At 47.5% G+C, this 14222-nt stretch overlaps 1 protein-coding gene across 6 annotated transcripts in view; it reads left to right on the top strand.

The window, feature by feature from the left end:
• The window catches only part of vit (vitrin), a 107081-nt gene that overhangs the window by 32737 nt on the left and 60122 nt on the right, over positions 1–14222 (top strand). For all 6 annotated transcript variants that reach the window (XM_036945957.1, XM_036945955.1, XM_036945961.1 and 3 more), the window contains exons 2-3: positions 6880–6991; positions 10400–10465. In XM_036945957.1, the coding sequence (XP_036801852.1) occupies positions 6955–6991; positions 10400–10465 (103 nt within the window). In that variant the 5' untranslated portion in view covers positions 6880–6954. The remainder of the gene's footprint in view (positions 1–6879; positions 6992–10399; positions 10466–14222) is intronic.

Genomic DNA, 14222 nt, shown 5'->3' with positions numbered 1-14222 from the left:
CCCTACTGCCTCTGATCTGGTGGACTCACTAAAACAGAGAACATCACTGGTCATCCCTACTGATCTGATCTGGAGGACTCACTAAACAGAGAACATCCCTGGTCATCCCTACTACCTCTGATCTGGAGGACTCACTAGACAGAGAACATCCCTGGTCATCCCTACTGCCTCTGATCTGGAGGACTCACTAAACAGAGAACATCCCTGGTCATCCCTACTGCCTCTGATCTGGTGGACTCACTAAACAGAGAACATCCCTGGTCATCCCCACTGTCTCTGATCTGGAGGACTCACTAAACAGAGAACATCCCTGGTCATCCCTACTGCCTCTGATCTGGAGGACTCACTAGACAGAGAACATCCCTGGTCATCCCTACTGCCTCTGATCTGGAGGACTCACTAAACAGAGAACATCCCTGGTCATCCCTACTGCCTCTGATCTGGAGGACTCACTAGACAGAGAACATCCCTGGTCATCCCTACTGCCTCTGATCTGGAGGACTTACTAAACAGAGAACATCCCTGGTCATCCCTACTGATGTGATCTGGAGGACTCACTAGACAGAGAACATCCCTGGTCATCCGTACTGCCTCTGATCTGGAGGACTCACTAAACAGAGAACATCCCTGGTCATCCCTACTGCCTCTGATCTGGTGGACTCACTAAACAGAGAACATCCCTGGTCCTCCCTACTGCCTCTGATCTGGAGGACTCACTAAACAGAGAACATCCCTGGTCATCCCTACTGATCTGATCTGGAGGACTCACTAAACAGAGAACATCCCTGGTCATCTCTACTGCCTCTGATCTGGAGGACTCACTAAACAGAGAACATCCCTGGTCATCCCTACTGCCTCTGATCTGGAGGACTCACTAAACAGAGAACATCCCTGGTCATCCCTACTGCCTCTGATCTGGAGGACTCACTAAAACAGAGAACATCCCTGGTCATCTCTACTGCCTCTGATCTGGAGGACTCACTAAACAGAGAACATCCCTGGTCATCCCTACTGCCTCTGATCTGGAGGACTCACTAAAACAGAGAACATCCCTGGTCATCCCTACTGCCTCTGATCTGGAGGACTCACTAAACAGAGAACATCCCTGGTCATCCCTACTGCCTCTGATCTGGAGGACTCACTAAACAGAGAACATCCCTGGTCATCCCTACTGCCTCTGATCTGGAGGACTCACTAAACAGAGAACATCCCTGGTCATCCCTACTGCCTCTGATCTGGAGGACTCACTAAACAGAGAACATCCCTGGTCATCCCTACTGCCTCTGATCTGGAGGACTCACTAAACAGAGAACATCCCTGGTCATCCCTACTGCCTCTGATCTGGAGGACTCACTAAACAGAGAACATCCCTGGTCATCCCTACTACCTCTGATCTGGAGGACTCACTAAACAGAGAACATCCCTGGTCATCCCTACTGCCTCTGATCTGGAGGACTCACTAAACAGAGAACATCCCTGGTCATCCCTACTGCCTCTGATCTGGAGGACTCACTAAACAGAGAACATCCCTGGTCATCCCTACTGCCTCTGATCTGGAGGACTCACTAAACAGAGAACATCCCTGGTCATCCCTACTGCCTCTGATCTGGAGGACTCACTAAACAGAGAACATCCCTGGTCATCCCTACTGCCTCTGATCTGGAGGACTCACTAAACAGAGAACATCCCTGGTCATCCCTACTGCCTCTGATCTGGAGGACTCACTAAACAGAGAACATCCCTGGTCATCCCTACTGCCTCTGATCTGGAGGACTCACTAAACAGAGAACATCCCTGGTCATCCCTACTGCCTCGGATCTGGAGGACTCACTAAACAGAGAACATCCCTGGTCATCCCTACTGCCTCTGATCTGGAGGACTCACTAAACAGAGAACATCCCTGGTCATCCCTACAGCCTCTGATCTGGAGGACTCACTAAACAGAGAACATCCCTGGTCATCCCTACTGCCTCTGATCTGGAGGACTCACTAAACAGAGAACATCCCTGGTCATCTCTACTGCCTCTGATCTGGAGGACTCACTAAACAGAGAACATCCCTGGTCATCTCTACTGCCTCTGATCTGGAGGACTCACTAAACAGAGAACATCCCTGGTCATCCCTACTGCCTCTGATCTGGAGGACTCACTAAACAGAGAACATCCCTGGTCATCCCTACTGCCTCTGGTCTGGAGGACTCACTAAACAGAGAACATCCCTGGTCATCTCTACTGCCTCTGATCTGGAGGACTCACTAAACAGAGAACATCCCTGGTCATCCCTACAGCCTCTGATCTGGAGGACTCACTAAACAGAGAACATCCCTGGTCATCCCTACAGCCTCTGATCTGGAGGACTCACTAAACAGAGAACATCCCTTGTCATCCCTACTGCCTCTGATCTGGAGGACTCACTAAACAGAGAACATCCCTGGTCATCCCTACTGCCTCTGATCTGGAGGACTCACTAAACAGAGAACATCCCTGGTCATCCCTACTGCCTCTGATCTGGAGGACTCACTAAACAGAGAACATCCCTGGTCATCCCTACTGCCTCTGATCTGGAGGACTCACTAAACAGAGAACATCCCTGGTCGTCCCTACTGCCTCTGATCTGGTGGACTCACTAAACAGAGAACATCCCTGGTCATCCCTACAGCCTCTGATCTGGAGGACTCACTAAACAGAGAACATCCCTGGTCATCCCTACTGCCTCTGATCTGGAGGACTCACTAAACAGAGAACATCCCTGGTCATCCCTACTGCCTCTGATCTGGAGGACTCACTAAACAGAGAACATCCCTGGTCATCCCTACTGCCTCTGATCTGGAGGACTCACTAGACAGAGAACATCCCTGGTCATCCCTACTGCCTCTGATCTGGAGGACTCACTAAACAGAGAACATCCCTGGTCATCCCTACTGCCTCTGATCTGGTGGACTCACTAAACAGAGAACATCCCTGGTCATCCCTACTGCCTCTGATCTGGAGGACTCACTAAACAGAGAACATCCCTGGTCATCCCTACAGCCTCTGATCTGGAGGACTCACTAAACAGAGAACATCCCTGGTCATTCCTACTGATCTGATCTGGAGGACTCACTAAACAGAGAACATCCCTGGTCATCCCTACAGCCTCTGATCTGGAGGACTCACTAAACAGAGAACATCCCTGGTCATCCCTACAGCCTCTGATCTGGAGGACTCACTAAACAGAGAACATCCCTGGTCATCCCTACTGCCTCTGATCTGGAGGGCTCACTAAACAGAGAACATCCCTGGTCATCCCTACTGCCTCTGATCTGGAGGACTCACTAAACAGAGAACATCCCTGGTCATCCCTACTGCCTCTGATCTGGAGGACTCACTAAACAGAGAACATCCCTGGTCATCCCTACTGCCTCTGATCTGGAGGACTCACTAAACAGAGAACATCCCTGGTCATCCCTACTGTCTCTGATCTGGAGGACTCACTAAACAGAGAACATCCCTGGTCATCCCTACTGCCTCTGATCTGGAGGACTCACTAAACAGAGAACATCCCTGGTCATCCCTACTGCCTCTGATCTGGAGGACTCACTAAACAGAGAACATCCCTGGTCATCCCTACTGCCTCTGATCTGGAGGACTCACTAAACAGAAAACATCCCTGGTCATCCCTACTGCCTCTGATCTGGAGGACTCACTAAACAGAGAACATCCCTGGTCATCCCTACTGCCTCTGATCTGGAGGACTCACTAAACAGAGAACATCCCTGGTCATCCCTACTGCCTCTGATCTGGAGGACTCACTAAACAGAGAACATCCCTGGTCATCCCTACTGCCTCTGATCTGGAGGACTCACTAAACAGAGAACATCCCTGGTCATCCCTACTGCCTCTGATCTGGAGGACTCACTAAACAGAGAACATCCCTGGTCATCCCTACTGCCTCTGATCTGGAGGACTCACTAAACAGAGAACATCCCTGGTCATCCCTACTGCCTCTGATCTGGAGGACTCACTAAACAGAGAACATCCCTGGTCCAACCCTTCCTACCTCTGATCTGGAGGACTCACTAAACAGAGAACATCCCTGGTCATCCCTGGTCATCTCTACTGCCTCTGATCTGGAGGACTCACTAAACAGAGAACATCCCTTGTCATCCCTACTGCCTCTGATCTGGAGGACTCACTAAACAGAGAACATCCCTGGTCATCCCTACTGCCTCTGATCTGGAGGACTCACTAAACAGAGAACATCCCTGGTCATCCCTACTGCCTCTGATCTGGAGGACTCACTAAAACAGAGAACATCCCTGGTCATAACTACTGCCTCTGATCTGGAGGACTCACTAAGCAGAGAACATCCCTGGTCATCCCTACTGCCTCTGATCTGGAGGACTCACTAAACAGAGAACATCCCTGGTCATCCCTACTGCCTCTGATCTGGAGGACTCACTAAACAGAGAACATCCCTGGTCATCCCTACTGCCTCTGATCTGGAGGACTCACTAAACAGAGAACATCCCTGGTCATCCCTACTGCCTCTGATCTGGAGGACTCACTAAACAGAGAACATCCCTGGTCATCCCTACTGCCTCTGATCTGGAGGACTCACTAAACACACATGTTTTGTTTGTAGATGATGATTGAGTGTGTTGGCGTGTGACCCTGGCTTTCTGTAAATAAATACAATTTAAAAACGGTGCCATCTGAGTTGCTTAATGAATTTGAAATGATTTATGCTTTTACTTTAGATACTTAAGTATTTTTAAACCCAAATACTTTTAGACTTTTACTCAAGTAGTATTTTACTGGGCGATTTCCACTTTCACTTGAGTCACTTTCTATGAAGGAATCTGTACTTTGACTCAAGTATGACAACTGGGTACTTTTTCCATCGCTGCTAAACAGGTCTCTGACATTTTAAGTGTATTTTTCTATGAGAGAACATTCCTTCTAAATCATAATGACAGTGGGTGGAGGATATGTTTTTCTGTTGTTGTGTGTACAAGTATGCAGTCATAAAGGAAAGGATTTGTGTATCTGGGTGTTGTGATCATGACTGAACGTGACGCTGCTTTTTCCTTATTGAACCGAGTGGTGGGATGAAGTACACTCCCGTAGGATGAGTTTATGATTGGGCTTTATTGCCTGTCGTAAAGGATTGGTGTGTCTGAAGGCCTGATTCTGTTTAAAAGGAGACGCATGACCTCTAGACCTGTTTCTCTACATCCAGATTGTATTTGTTTCTCTATATCCATCTTCTATCTGTTTCTCTATATCCAGCTTCGATTTGTTTCTCTATATCCAGATTCCATCTGTTTCTCTATATCCAGCTTCCATCTGTTTATCTATATCCAGATTCTATCTCTTTCTCTATATCCAGATTATATCTGTTTCTCTATATCCAGCTTCTATTTGTTTCTCTATATCCAGCTTCTATCTGTTTCTCTATATCCAGCTTCTATCTCTTTCTCTATATCCAGATTCTATCTCTTTCTCTATATCCAGATTCTATCTGTTTCTCTATATCCAGATTGTATTTGTTTCTCTATATCCAGCTTCTATTTGTTTCTCTATATCCAGCTTCTATATGTTTCTCTATATCCAGCTTCTATCTGTTTCTCTATATCCAGCTTCTATCTGTTTCTCTATATCCAGCTTCTATTTGTTTCTCTATGTCCATCTTCTATTTGTTTCTCTATATCCAGCTTCTATCTGTTTCTCTATATCCAGCTTCTATCTCTTTCTCTATATCCAGATTCTATCTGTTTCTCTATATCCAGATTCTATCTGTTTCTCTATATCCAGATTCTATCTGTTTCTCTATATCCAGATTGTATCTGTTTCTCTATATCCAGCTTCTATCTGTTTCTCTATATCCAGCTTCTATCTGTTTCTCTATATCCAGATTCTATCTCTTTCTCTATATCCAGATTATATCTCTTTCTCTATATCCAGCTTCTATCTCTTTCTCTATATCCAGATTCTATCTCTTTCTCTATATCCAGCTTCTATCTCTTTCTGTTGTTTGTCTTTTAAAACTCCTATTGGATTCTCTCTCTCTTCTCTCTCTCTCCCCTCTCTCTGTCTCACCCCCCTCTCACCCCCCCTCTCCCTCCCTCTCTCTCTCTCTCTCTCTCTCTCTCTCTCTCTCTCTCTCTCTCTCTCTCTCTCTCTCTCTCTCTCACTCTCTCTCTGTCCCCTATTTGTCTCATCCCCCCTCTCCCTCTCTCTCTCTCCCTTCTTTGTCTCACCCCCCCTCCCTTTCCCTCTCCCTCTCCCCCTCTCCCTCTCCCACTCTCCCTCTCTCTCTCTCTCTCCCCCATTTGTCTCACCCCCCCTCTCACCCCCCCTCTCTCTCCCTCCCTCTCTCTCTCTCTCTCTCTCTCTCTCTCTCTCGCTCTCTCTCTCCCCTCTTTGTCTCACCCCCCCTCTCCCTCTCTCTCTCCCTTCTTTGTCTCACCCCCCCTCTCTCTCGCTCTCTCTCTCTCTGTCTCTCTCTCTCTCTCTCCCCTCTGTCTCACCCTCCCTTTCCCTCTCCCCCTCTCTCTCTCTCTCTCTCTCCCCCCTCTTTGTCTCACCCCCCCTCTCCCTCTCTCTCTCTCTCTCCCTCTTTCTCACCCTCTCTCTCTCTCTCTCTCTCTCTCTCTCTCTCTCTCTCGCTCTCTCTCTCTCAGTCTCTCTCCCTCTGTTTCTTCCCCCCTCTCTCTCTCTCCCCCCTCTCTCTCTTTTTCTCTCCCTCTCTCCCTCTCTCTCTCTCTCTCTCTCTCTCCCTCCCTCCCATGGCTGACCCTGTAAAACAACACATTTCACAGCACCTACAGTATGTGTTGTACGTGACAATAAAAACATATCATTTTTTCTCTCCATTCTCCCTCTCTCTCTCTCTCAGGGGGAGTGAGTTACGAGGACAGCTCTAGGAGGACATCAAACAGACTAGACCAGCAGCCTTCCACCTCCCAGCACCATGCTGCTCAGAGCACCCCTCACTGCTGTCTGGCTGGGTAGGGGTTAGCACACACACACACACGGATGCACGCATAACAAACACACACATGCAAGCACGCACACATAAACCATAGCGAACATGTTTCCAAAATACCATTGGTGTAAAATCTATCGTCATCTTTGATTATGTGGTTACTGTAATTGTATAACACATATAGACTTTGATTATGTGGTTACTGTAATTGTATAACACATATAGACTTTGATTATGTGGTTACTGTATTTGTACAACACATATTAGACTTTGATTATGTGGTTACTGTATTTGTATAACACATATAGACTTTGATTATGTGGTTACTGTAATTGTATAACACATGTCCCACTTTGATTATGTGGTTACTGTATTTGTACAACACATATAGACTTTGATTATGTGGTTACTGTAATTGTATAACACATATTAGACTTTGATTATGTGGTTACTGTAATTGTATAACACATATTAGACTTGGATTATGTGGTTACTGTATTTGTACAACACATATAGACTTTGATTATGTGGTTACTGTAATTGTATAACACATATTAGACTTGGATTATGTGGTTACTGTATTTGTACAACACATATAGACTTTGATTATGTGGTTACTGTAATTGTATAACACATATTAGACTTTGATTATGTGGTTACTGTAATTGTACAACACATATAGATCATGATTATGTGGTTACTGTAATTGTACAACACATGTAGATCATGATTATGTGGTTACTGTAAATGTACAAAACATATAGATCATGATTATGTGGTTACTGTAATTGTACAACACATATAGATCATGATTATGTGGTTACTGTAATTGTACAACACATGTAGATCATGATTATGTGGTTACTGTAATTGTACAACACATGTAGATCATGATTATGTGGTTACTGTAATTGTACAACACATATAGATCTTGATTATGTGGTTACTGTATTATTTTAACTTTCCATCTGTACCTCTGTGATTAATTATGAATTGTTTCCACCCCCAAAATGCGTCTTGTGAGTAATGGTCATGTGAGGTGAAATGTGTATATTTTGGAATGTGAGTGTTCAGTCTGTTTGACCTGACGAAGATCCGTTTCAGATGGAAACGTTGTCAAAAAAGCTGTGAATTTGGAGAATCAACAGGTCTTACTGTTAGTGGTGAACTGGGAGCATAAACAGGCCTTCCTGTTAGTGGTGAACTGGGAGCATAAACAGTCCTTCCTGTTAGTGGTGAACTGGGAGCATAAACAGGCCTTCCTGTTAGTGGTGAACTGGGAGCATAAACAGTCCTTCCTGATAGTGGTGAACTGGGAGCATAAACAGGCCTTCCTGTTAGTGGTGAACTGGGAGCATAAACAGTCCTTCCTGTTAGTGGTGAACTGGGAGCATAAACAGGTCTTACTGTTAGTGGTGAATTGGGAGCATAAACAGGCCTTCCTGTTAGTGGTGAATTGGGAGCATAAACAGGCCTTCCTGTTAGTGGTGAATTGAGAGCATAAACAGGCCTTCCTGTTAGTGGTGATTTCGGAGCATAAACAGGCCTTCCTGTTAGTGGTGAATTGGGAGCATAAACAGGACTTCCTGTTAGTGGTGAATTCGGAGCATAAACAGGCCTTCCTGTTAGTGGTGAATTGGGAGCATGAACAGGCCATCCTGTTAGTGGTGAATTGGGAGCATAAACAGGCCTTCCTGTTAGTGGTGAATTGGGAGCATAAACAGGCCTTCCTGTTAGTGGTGAATTGGGAGCATAAACAGGCCTTCCTGTTAGTGGTGAATTGGGAGCATAAACAGGCCTTACTGGTAGTGGTGAATTGGGAGCATAAACAGGCCTTCCTGTTAGTGGTGAATTGGGAGCATAAACAGTCCTTCCTGTTAGTGGTGAATTGGGAGCATAAACAGGCCTTACTGTTAGTGGTGAATTGGGAGCATAAACAGGCCTTCCTGTTAGTGGTGAATTGGGAGCATAAACAGGCCTTCCTGTTAGTGGTGAATTGGGAGCATAAGCAGGCCTTCCTGTTAGTGGTGAATTGGGAGCATAAACAGGCCTTCCTGTTAGTGGTGAATTGGGAGCATAAACAGGCCTTCCTGTTAGTGGTGAATTGGGAGCATAAGCAGGCCTTCCTGTTAGTGGTGAATTGGGAGCATAAACAGGCCTTCCTGTTAGATGTGAATTGGGAGCATAAACAGGCCTTCCTGTTAGTGGTGAATTTGGAGAATCAACAGGCCTTCCTGTTAGTGGTGAATTGGGAGCATAAACAGGCCTTACTGGTAGTGGTGAATTGGGAGCATAAACAGGCCTTCCTGTTAGTAGTGAATTGGGAGCAAAAACAGGCCTTCCTGTTAGTGGTGAATTGGGAGCATAAACAGTCCTTCCTGTTAGTGGTGAATTGGGAGCATAAACAGTCCTTCCTGTTAGTGGTTTATTGGGAGCATAAACAGTCCTTCCTGTTAGTGGTGAATTGGGAGCATAAACAGGCCTTCCTTTTAGTGGTGAATTGGGAGCATGAACAGGCCTTCCTGTTAGTGGTGATTTCGGAGCATAAACAGGCCTTCCTGTTAGTGGTGAATTGGGAGCATAAACAGGACTTCCTGTTAGTGGTGAATTCGGAGCATAAACAGGCCTTACTGTTAGTGGTGAATTGGGAGCATAGACAGGCCTTACTGGTAGTGGTGAATTGGGAGCATAAACAGGCCATCCTGTTAGTGGTGTATTGGGAGCATAAACAGGCCTTCCTGTTAGTGGTGAATTGGGAGAATAAACAGGTCTTACTGTTACTGGTGTATTGGGAGCATAAACAGGCCTTCCTGTTAGTGGTGAATTGGGAGCATAAACAGGCCTTCCTGTTAGTGGTGAATTGGGAGCATAAACAGTCCTTCCTGTTAGTGGTGAATTGGGAGCATAAACAAGCCTTCCTGTTAGTGGTGAATTGGGAGCATAAACAGTCCTTCCTGTTAGTGGTTTATTGGGAGCATAAACAGTCCTTCCTGTTAGTGGTGTATTGGGAGCATAAACAGGCCTTCCTGTTAGTGGTGAATTGGGAGCATAAACAGGCCTTCCTGTTAGTGGTGAATTGGGAGCATAAACAGGCCTTCCTGTTAGTGGTGAATTGGAAGCATAAACAGGCCTTACTGTTAGTGGTGAATTGGGAGCATAAACAGGCCTTACTGTTAGTGGTGAATTGGGAGCATAAACAGGCCTTCCTGTTAGTGGTGAATTGGGAGCATAAACAGTGCTTCCTGTTCTTTACTGTATTCTTGTCACATCATAGAGGATTGGAGGAACACCCACATTATGTCAATCTGTGAACAGCTATAACAGGCATATATGTTACTGTGTGGGGATAGCTGTTTGTGGTAGTCTATTGTGAAGAATGTGGGTTTCAGTACAGCTATATAAATACTGTGTATTGCTTCCTGTCCTCTAGCCCTTCTACTCAGCTGCGGTAGTGAAACCAAACCAAACGGATCCAAGAACAAGAAACCAAAACAAGGTAATAGTGGTTTATAACCTTTTCACACTATAGTGTTGGCCTAAACTGGCCCAGATATGTCCTTTCCTGTACAATTACAGCTTGGTTTGGTTCATTAGTGGATCCGTAACCAGGCCAGCCCAGTACAGCTTGGCTTGGTTCAGTAGTGGATCCGTAACCAGGCCAGCCCAGTACAGCTTGGTTTGGTTCAGTAGTGGATCAGTAACCAGGCCAGCCCAGTACAGCTTGGTTTGGTTCAGTAGTGGATCAGTAACCAGGCCAGCCCAGTACAGCTTGGTTTGGTTCAGTAGTGGATCAGTAACCAGGCCAGCCCAGTACAGCTTGGTTTGGTTCAGTAGTGGATCAGTAACCAGGCCAGCCCAGTACAGTTTGGTTCAGTAGTGGATCAGTAACCAGGCCAGCCCAGTACAGCTTGGTTTGGTTCAGTAGTGGATCAGTAACCAGGCCAGCCCAGTACAGCTTGGTTTGGTTCAGTAGTGGATCAGTAACCAGGCCAGCCCAGTACAGCTTGGTTTGGTTCAGTAGTGGATCAGTAACCAGGCCAGCCCAGTACAGTTTGGTTTGGTTCAGTAGTGGATCAGTAACCAGGCCAGCCCAGTACAGTTTGGTTCAGTAGTGGATCAGTAACCAGGCCAGCCCAGTACAGCTTGGTTTGGTTCAGTAGTGGATCAGTAACCAGACCAGCCCAGTACAGCTTTGTTTGGTTCAGTAGTGGATCAGTAACCAGGCCAGACCAGCCCAGTACAGCTTGGTTTGGTTCAGTAGTGGATCAGTAACCAGGCCAGCCCAGTACAGTTTGGTTTGGTTCAGTAGTGGATCAGTAACCAGGCCAGCCCAGTACAGTTTGGTTTGGTTCAGTAGTGGATCAGTAACCAGGCCAGCCCAGTACAGCTTGGTTTGGTTCAGTGGTGGATCAGTAACCAGGCCAGCCCAGTACACCTTGGTTTGGTTCAGTAGTGGATCAGTAACCAGGCCAGGCCAGCCCAGTACAGCTTGGTTTGGTTCAGTAGTGGATCTGTAACCAGGCCAGCCCAGTACAGCGTGGTTTGGTTCAGTAGTGGATCAGTAACCAGGCCAGCCCAGTACAGCTTGGTTTGGTTCAGTAGTGGATCAGTAACCAGGCCAGGCCAGCCCAGTACAGCTTGGTTTGGTTCAGTAGTGGATCAGTAACCAGGCCAGCCCAGTACAGCTTGGTTTGGTTCAGTAGTGGATCAGTAACCAGGCCAGCCCAGTACAGCTTGGTTTGGTTCAGTAGTGGATCAGTAACTAGGCCAGACCAGCCCAGTACAGCTTGGTTTGATTCAGTAGTGGATCAGTAACCAGGCCAGCCCAGTACAGCTTGGTTTGGTTCAGTAGTGGATCAGTAACCAGGCCAGCCCAGTACAGCTTGGTTTGGTTCAGTAGTGGATCAGTAACCAGGCCAGCCCAGTACAGCTTGGTTTGGTTCAGTAGTGGATCAGTAACCAGGCCAGCCCAGTACAGCTTGGTTTGGTTCAGTAGTGGATCCGTAACCAGGCCAGGCCAGTCCAGTACAGCTTGGTTTGGTTCAGTAGTGGATCAGTAACCAGGCCAGGCCAGCCCAGTACAGCTTGGTTTGGTTCAGTAGTGGATCAGTAACCAGGCCAGGCCAGCCCAGTACAGCTTGGTTTGGTTCAGTAGTGGATCAGTAACCAGGCCAACCCAGTACAGCTTGGTTTGGTTCAGTAGTGGATCAGTAACCAGGCCAGCCCAGTACAGCTTGGTTTGGTTCAGTAGTGGATCAGTAACCAGGCCAGCCCAGTACAGCTTGGTTTGGTTCAGTGGTGGATCAGTAACCAGGCCAGCCAAGTACAGCTTGGTTTGGTTCAGTAGTGAATCAGTAACCAGGCCAGCCCAGTACAGCTTGGTTTGGTTCAGTAGTGGATCAGTAACCAGGCCAGGCCAGCCCAGTACAGCTTGGTTTGGTTCAGTAGTGGATCAGTAACCAGGCCAGCCCAGTACAGCTTGGTTTGGTTCAGTAGTGGATCAGTAACCAGGCCAGCCCAGTACAGCTTGGTTTGGTTCAGTAGTGGATCAGTAACCAGGCCAGCCCAGTACAGCTTGGTTTGGTTCAGTAGTGAATCAGTAACCAGGCCAGCCCAGTACAGCTTGGTTTGGTTCAGTAGTGGATCAGTAACCAGGCCAGCCCAGTACAGCTTGGTTTGGTTCAGTAGTGGATCAGTAACCAGGCCAGCCCAGTACAGCTTGGTTTGGTTCAGTAGTGGATCAGTAACCAGGCCAGCCCAGTACAGCTTGGTTTGGTTCAGTGGTGGATCAGTAACCAGGCCAGCCCAGTACAGCTTGGTTTGGTTCAGTAGTGGATCAGTAACCAGGCCAGGCCAGCCCAGTACAGCTTGGTTTGGTTCAGTAGTGAATCAGTAACCAGGCCAGCCCAGTACAGCTTGGTTTGGTTCAGTAGTGGATCAGTAACCAGGCCAGGCCAGCCCAGTACAGCTTGGTTTGGTTCAGTAGTGGATCAGTAACCAGGCCAGCCCAGTACAGCTTGGTTTGGTTCAGTAGTGGATCAGTAACCAGGCCAGCCCAGTACAGCTTGGTTTGGTTCAGTAGTGGATCAGTAACCAGGCCAGCCCAGTACAGCTTGGTTTGGTTCAGTAGTGAATCAGTAACCAGGCCAGCCCAGTACAGCTTGGTTTGGTTCAGTAGTGGATCAGTAACCAGGCCAGCCCAGTACAGCTTGGTTTGGTTCAGTAGTGGATCAGTAACCAGGCCAGCCCAGTACAGCTTGGTTTGGTTCAGTAGTGGATCAGTAACCAGGCCAGCCCAGTACAGCTTGGTTTGGTTCAGTGGTGGATCAGTAACCAGGCCAGCCCAGTACAGCTTGGTTTGGTTCAGTAGTGGATCCGTAACCAGGCCAGCCCAGTACAGCTTGGTTTGGTTCAGTGGTGGATCAGTAACCAGGCCAGCCCAGTACAGCTTGGTTTGGTTCAGTAGTGGATCAGTAACCAGGCCAGCCCAGTACAGCTTGGTTTGGTTCAGTAGTGGATCAGTAACCAGGCCAGCCCAGTACAGCTTGGTTTGGTTCAGTAGTGGATCAGTAACCAGGCCAGCCCAGTACAGCTTGGTTTGGTTCAGTGGTGGATCAGTAACCAGGCCAGCCCAGTACAGCTTGGTTTGGTTCAGTAGTGGATCAGTAACCAGGCCAGGCCAGCCCAGTACAGCTTGGTTTGGTTCAGTAGTGGATCTGTAACCAGGCCAGGCCAGCCCAGTACAGCGTGGTTTGGTTCAGTAGTGGATCAGTAACCAGGCCAGCCCAGTACAGCTTGGTTTGGTTCAGTAGTGGATCAGTAACCAGGCCAGGCCAGCCCAGTACAGCTTGGTTTGGTTCAGTAGTGGATCAGTAACCAGGCCAGCCCAGTACAGCTTGGTTTGGTTCAGTAGTGGATCAGTAACCAGGCCAGCCCAGTACAGCTTGGTTTGGTTCAGTAGTGGATCAGTAACTAGGCCAGACCAGCCCAGTACAGCTTGGTTTGATTCAGTAGTGGATCAGTAACCAGGCCAGCCCAGTACAGCTTGGTTTGGTTCAGTAGTGGATCAGTAACCAGGCCAGCCCAGTACAGCTTGGTTTGGTTCAGTAGTGGATCAGTAACCAGGCCAGCCCAGTACAGCTTGGTTTGGTTCAGTAGTGGATCAGTAACCAGGCCAGCCCAGTACAGCTTGGTTTGGTTCAGTAGTGGATCAGTAACCAGGCCAGCCCAGTACAGCTTGGTTTGGTTCAGTA

This window comes from Oncorhynchus mykiss, chromosome 16 (assembly GCF_013265735.2).
Source record: "Oncorhynchus mykiss isolate Arlee chromosome 16, USDA_OmykA_1.1, whole genome shotgun sequence".
In the NCBI taxonomy this organism is placed as follows: domain Eukaryota; kingdom Metazoa; phylum Chordata; class Actinopteri; order Salmoniformes; family Salmonidae; genus Oncorhynchus; species Oncorhynchus mykiss.
Note: the sequence above shows the minus strand (reverse complement) of the source record. Positions and strands in the feature narration are given on the sequence as shown.